Source organism: Gavia stellata, chromosome 22, assembly GCF_030936135.1.
Source record: "Gavia stellata isolate bGavSte3 chromosome 22, bGavSte3.hap2, whole genome shotgun sequence".
Lineage (NCBI taxonomy): Eukaryota > Metazoa > Chordata > Aves > Gaviiformes > Gaviidae > Gavia > Gavia stellata.
Window position 1 is genome coordinate 4,888,004 of NC_082615.1, and position 6,539 is coordinate 4,894,542.

General features: G+C 38.8%; 1 protein-coding gene across 1 annotated transcript; it reads left to right on the forward strand.

The window, feature by feature from the left end:
- The first annotated feature begins 1,109 nt into the window (after nt 1-1,109).
- Nucleotides 1,110-6,117, forward strand: CD7 (CD7 molecule). Its single transcript, XM_059828382.1, has 5 exons — nt 1,110-1,125; nt 1,316-1,654; nt 3,153-3,500; nt 4,871-4,980; nt 6,031-6,117. The coding sequence occupies exons 1-5, from the start codon at nt 1,110-1,112 to the stop codon at nt 6,115-6,117; spliced, it is 900 nt and encodes a 299-aa protein (XP_059684365.1).
- Nucleotides 6,118-6,539: the final 422 nt, after the last annotated feature.

Here is a 6,539-nt window from a genome sequence, read left to right on the forward strand (position 1 = left end):
AAGGATGGTGACTTGAGAAAATATTATCTGTAAATCAGCAGGTCTGAAAGGAAGAGTCAGTGAAACTGGTGAGAGTATTTATTTTGAGTGCCTTTGCCATTCTTTAGTTAGTGGTTGTTGATGAGTCAATACTGATTTCTGCAAATATAATTTAACTCTTGAACTTCTACCCTGATCTTTTGGAGAAAACAATTTACCGGCTGCGGCTGCTTGTTGTTAGCTGCATGGGTTCTTAGATCCTGTAAGTGTGGGTCGGCTTAGAAGTACTTATTTTAGGCTGATGGAGATGAATTTCCTGGGCTTTCCTTCCCTGCTTGTGAAGGCTGAGTGCTCTGCGCTTCTCCAGCCTTCTCCATCACCCCATTTCTCTGCTGCTTTAGAAGGTAATTGCTGACAACTCCTGGGTTTGCCTTAATTCCTTCTTTAAGGGTTGTAGGAGGAATGTCCTCGTGTCTGGTCAGGTTGGATTGACCTATTATATCTAAATTCCCATGGTCTGGTCTTTCTGTGTTTGACTTCTGTGTTTGTTGCCTTATTAAAGTAAATTGTTTTAAGTATGTAGGGATCGTTAATTTGCTTGTCAACACTAAATAATTCTACCCTTTCTATACTGTCTTTGTCCTAGATATGCAATGCTCTATATTTAAATTTTCTTCCCTTGCTTTTAATGTAATTTCTTTTAGGTGTTTCCCATTTCATCTCTCTGTTCCTCGCTATTCATTGCATAAGTACTTACTGTTCAGTTTCTTTTGATAGTGAGGTCATTAGAGCACTCAAAGGGTCTCTATATATTTTTATACCTTTGTTTCCTAGTATAGGCTGGAGTTATACCTTCTGCAGTTCTCTTCCTAAGAGGCTACATTATCCAGTTTCCTGACATTGCTAAAGCCTCCTTTCAATTAAAAAAAAAAAAAAAAAAAAGTGTCATTTTCTTCCATTGTCTGCCAGTTTTTTGATACCTTTGAACTCCAGATTTAGATCCTCAACCAGCTCCAATTATTGGGCTGAGTTCAATGAAGCTTGTATTTTGAGAACTAATAGGATCATACTGGGAATCTGCAGAGCAGACAAAAGCCACTTTTTGCCAAGGCCTTTTAAGCTTTTCGGAGATGTTGAGTTGCACAGGTCAATGGGCATGAAAGGCACTATAGGTTTCAGGACAGTAAAGAGATGATATATACAGGATAGCAAGACTAAGGTCCAGTCTTACAGAATGGTTTTGTTAACACAGTAGTTGTTCTTGAAAACCACTTTGATATTAATAGATCAAAAAGAACTCTGATATTACAATTTCAATTGCATTTCTTATTTTTAGGTGGAGAAAATGAACAGTCAACAGACATTATCAGTGTTTGCGAAGGAGACTCCATCAACATAACTTGCTCAATGGAAGATTCGGAAAATGAAATGGCAGTGTCCTTGACAACTAGCATTCAGCGCGTCAATGTGGTATTTCTTTCCAAGCAGAATACTTCATATATCCTTCCTGCTTTGGCTAATCGCCTCAAATATTCAAAGGAAGGCAGGCATGTCAGGATAACTCTGCACAATGTACAGGAATCTGATTCCAATATCTACATATGCACTAAGTTTACTAAAAATGCAGGCCATCACAAAATGCTGAAGGGGAAGACAACCATAGTAGTGGTGAAAGGTATTGCAATTTCACCTTTTATGTCATGAATTAATAAATACAGGCACATGTTTTAAATCAAAGATTGGAAGAAAGCATAATGGGAGGGAGAGTCTGACAGAACTTTACCCATGTCTGCTCAGGTGGTGTACTGATTTGAAGGAAAGTGTGGGTCTGTTCCCTGAAAAGATGAAGAAAACACATTAGATAGAACAGTACCAAGAAAACCCCTAGAACATCAATTCATGACTAATTTAATCCTAGCTACGGGTTTTCACATGAGTCATAGGTTGCTGCAGCAGTTTGGAAACATTGCGGACCCATAGCTCTTTCCAAAACAATCAGTCAAATCTTTATGAATAACTAGCAAAGCAATGAGCCTTTTTTTGGTAGCGGTTTTTGCAAATCTCTTGGATTTACTACTTCATCTTAAATGACAAATTGATAATAATTGGGAAGCTGGTGCTGGGCAGGCTTTGCAAGTTGGGCATCAGTGGATAAAGGGATGTAGGGTTTTTTTCTTCTTAACAAACAGTTAATGAATGGGCACAAGTGCTCCTTTTGGCAATCATTTCTGGTTTGCACACTAGAAGAGGGTTGAGTCCACAATATTCTTTGGCAGCTTATTCGTCTACGTACCTACCCTTCTGATGAGACCATCTAACCTGAAACATCTTTACCAAAAATTACAGGGTTTTTTTCCTTTCCTGTCCCCAAGGCATGCAAAACCTAATTGATCGCTGGGTCCGTAATAGTAATTTATATCTACAGAGGCTTATCGTGTCCTTCCTTAGGCTTCTCTTTTCAAACTTCTTGACTGTGTTTTCTCAAATGAATTCCATCTTGTTGGTTATGTATTCTTTCTCCAAATTATTTTATTAAATTACCTTATATCACTTTTTGATTCTGATCCTCTTGTCTAAAATGCTTGCAACCTTCTTAGAATTATCTTTTGTAAAAGTGTGATAAATTCTGTCTTCATTTGCTCATCCATGATAGTGATAATGTCAAAAGGAACAGGGCCTGTCCTCAGAGGAACTCAGTGAAATGTCTTCCCAGATGGACAGCAAGCTGTTAATTACTTTTTGAAGACCGTTTTCAACATTGATGGCACCCGCATCAAATGATTTCACCCAGACCAATAGTGCCCAGATCTTTCTATGGCTTAATCTCACTTGAGAAAGCAGGCATTGATCCATGTCTCAAGGGCAAGCTGATGAAGCTGTATTCCCTTAGAAGAGTTCAGTATATGGTTTTTTTAGGTAGGTGGAGACCCTTTACAACCAGGTAAACCTGTTCGGTCAGTCCTACTTTCAGATCCTGAGGCAGGAAAACATGCCAGGGTGTACTGACATATACCTTTCTTCTCAAGGCACGCATAAAGGTAGCCTTTAAACAAAAAATAATTTTATCTAAATTTCTGTGGTGTGTTCTTTCTGTCTTTGACCTTTGTATTTACTCCCTAGTGAAAATGCACTGTGTTAAGTATGTGGTAACCATTAATTTCTCTTGTTTTTAGCAAAGACCAGTGGAGATGTTGAACAGTCACCACTCTATGCCAATCCTCAGCAAGGCCAGTCTATCAGCATTACTTGTGCATTGAAAAGCTCACATGAAGATGAAGCGATCTTCTTGCTCAAGACTCATGTGCAACCTGAAATAGTGTTACATGTTTCAAGTCAGAATGGTTCAACTATTTTTCCTGCTTTTGCTAATCGCTTGGAATATTCAAAGCAAGAAAAGAAAATAGTGATAACTCTACACAACCTGCGGAAAAATGACAGTGATATGTACTTATGTGCTGGGGTGGTGAAAAAATCCTCTTCCCTCTTAGTGAGTAGAAGTGGCACCATGATGCTGATTAAAGGTACTATCCTCTTGCTTGTTTAATCATAAATATCTATAGGCATGTTGTAATAGAAAAGGTGGACTAAAAGCTTGTAGAAATTCAGGCAGGACAAGTAAAGCAGTAATCCATGGCTAGACTTCTTCCAGTACCTGGGAAAGTTTGGAGGGAGTGCTCAGACTCCTCTGTGCCCTGTTGTACTAGGACGCAAAACAGGCACTATGTATCTACCTGCCTTGTATAACTAGAGTGGAATTTAAAAAGAGAAAACTTGCTATAATCCCGCATCTTTAAAAAAAAAAAAAAAAAAGTCAAAATCAGACAATAAACATTTCAGCATGCCTGTGACTAATCTGTTAATTTTAGGAAATTAATTAGTATTTTTAACATCAGTTCTTTGACCTTCATGTGACATAAATGTCTGTAGAAACCATTCCCTATAGCAAGTCTTTGTGTTTAAAAATAGGTCACGCTAGTAAGTACAGAATAAGTCCTCAGGCACTTGCTTAAAGTGCCACAGATAATAGCAGAGATGATGTCACACACCCTTATTATACACTGAACACGCTGTGAGCATATGTGCCAAAGACGGTTTGGTTTGGTTTTTTTTTCTGCAGGATGGCGTTGTAATCATTTGCTAAGATGAAGACAAAACCAGCAATATAGTGCTTAGTTTTGATCTTACTGGTGCGACTTAACCCTGTGCGTTGGGCTTTGCTGAGATCTTTGGGCAATTAAAACAAGGTTTACGTAGGCCCGAAGAGTTGCAAAGGATCTATCTGCAGTCTGCAAAAAAGGCTGCAGTCTCATTCTGTGCCGCTAGCCATAACTGGTGCAACAACTCACTAACGTGAGTTAGGGAAAATGACAGCTACACATCAAAGCAGCAGGGTGATCACCAGATACTATGTTATTCAGCTATGGATTAATTGAGGTTTTAGAGAACTGTAGCCCTTTCCACTAGCACTATTTTGCTCAGTGTATATACTCCAGATCACAGTAGCTTCCTACCTCTGTCTGTACTCCTTACAAACCTAGCTGTTATATAATTCCTGTATACTCCTGGCTGAGCCCTCAGTATTGCTGTAATACTGCAGTAAAACATTTTCTGTTTCCGATATGAGTGTGTGGTCCTACTTCTGATCAGTGGTATGGAAGCTGTCGCCTTTGGAGGCTGCTTCTCACTGACCCTTCACATGCCACCTGCAGTCATCACCAGCCTCTAGAAGAGCACATGAAATGCCAGTGAGAATACTAATGGGATGACAAATGTGGCTGTGTAGCATGCTGTTGGTATCTGATTTCTTGCTGACCAGTAAATTTTTTTTTTCATAACAAAAGTAGAATTCTACCTCTTCCTATTAATAATAATAATATAATTTCACACACAGATGTGGAGCAGACAAACCGCAGTAATAGTTCCTGGACCATCTACGGTCTTATCATTGTGGTAGTGCTACTGTTTTCTGTGCTGACAAGTTGCATCTTGTACCGTGTCAATGTAAGTATGCTGTCACCATGCCAAAGCAAAACTGAATCTGGGCTGAGTGAATAGGTGTCTTTGATATTATTTGTAAATAGTGGTTGAGTCAAGCAAACATTTGATAAACCTAAGGAATCATGACTTTCTATTGTCTCCCCTTTACTGTTGTTCAATGTCTCCCAGGTATAAACTCCTGGCAGTAAAGATTGTGACTTCTTATGTTTCTGTAACTCTCAGTAAATGAGATATTGTTTGCCTTTTCAAAACAAAACTCAACTAAGCCTCACAGTCAACAACACAGCCATGCATTGTGTGTATTTCCCTGAACAGAGCACCTCACTGTTCTGTTTTCCTTCTTTTTTTTGTTTTGTTTTGTCAGTTGGGAATGGAGCTGTATATATCAATTTTATAATAGATGTAAGAGAATATTTGGAGGGGGACACAAGGACAACAAAAAGTCTTAAAATAGCCTAATGTCTGAAAGTAGCTGTAGCAGAAGAATTTTGCCCAGTTCTAGAAAAAAAGGTGACCAAGAAATTTTTCCTTTACTGGGATTATTTACATTCATATTCTGCAGAAAGTGCCCAGGAAGTATTTGTCTCTGATAGATCCCTCTGCTCCATAAAGATTACTCAAAATTAACAGAATATGATTCACAGGCCAGGCTCCTATCTCGTCCCTCCACACATGGCTTCAGTACTGCTAAAAAACGGTAGTGTAACATCATTCTGGGAAAGCCAAGCGGCGATGTGGGAACCAATCTCTTGTGTTATCAGTAACGAACTAACGCTAAGCATTATCTATGTTGGGACCACAGTTACTTCCAACTCTTGAAGGAACTTTTAGTGCAACTACATCAGGCTGACAATAGAAAGTTAAATAAATAGGTTAACAATTTCCACCTAATCCTCCAAGACCTCATTGGGTTATGAGAGAAATTTTAAATTTTAAAAGTACATTTCTGCTTCAAACAGATGGACTCCTAAGTCAAGTAAATTGACTCCTTGGTTGGGGTCTTTTCAAGCTCTGTTCTGAACGTCTGTTTGCTTTGTTTTGCAGATGAAGAAATATTTCCAGAAAAAAAACCCAAATGCAGTATATGAAGATATGTCTTACAGTTCTAGACGCAACACCTTGATCAGAACCAATACTTAGTCCACTGGCAATTAAGCTTCTGCCAGCTGGGACCATGTGTGGATCGACCATTCCTTTTCAGGTCTCTCTGACAGCTGCAGTATCTGAACTGAAATTTCTATCATCTACCTTCTTCAGTGGAAGGAAGAACCTGCCTCATTTCCAAAGCTGTTTCTGCTTTTTTGAGCACTTGTGAAATATATTTTTTTTTCTTTTTAATGTATAGAAAATGTAGAGAAATGCAAGTACCCTGCCTGTGTGTTTGCAGTGTAGTGCGGAAAGTAGGTTTTTTGGACTATACATTCAGCTAGATGCAATGTATGGGCTTATTTATTTGATTGATAAATAGCCCTTTCAGGGAAGGTGGGATAGATTGAAAGGTCTCGTTCTGAGCTTTGGTTAAGTGCTCAGGAAGACCGTAACAGGCCTGTTTAATAATATGT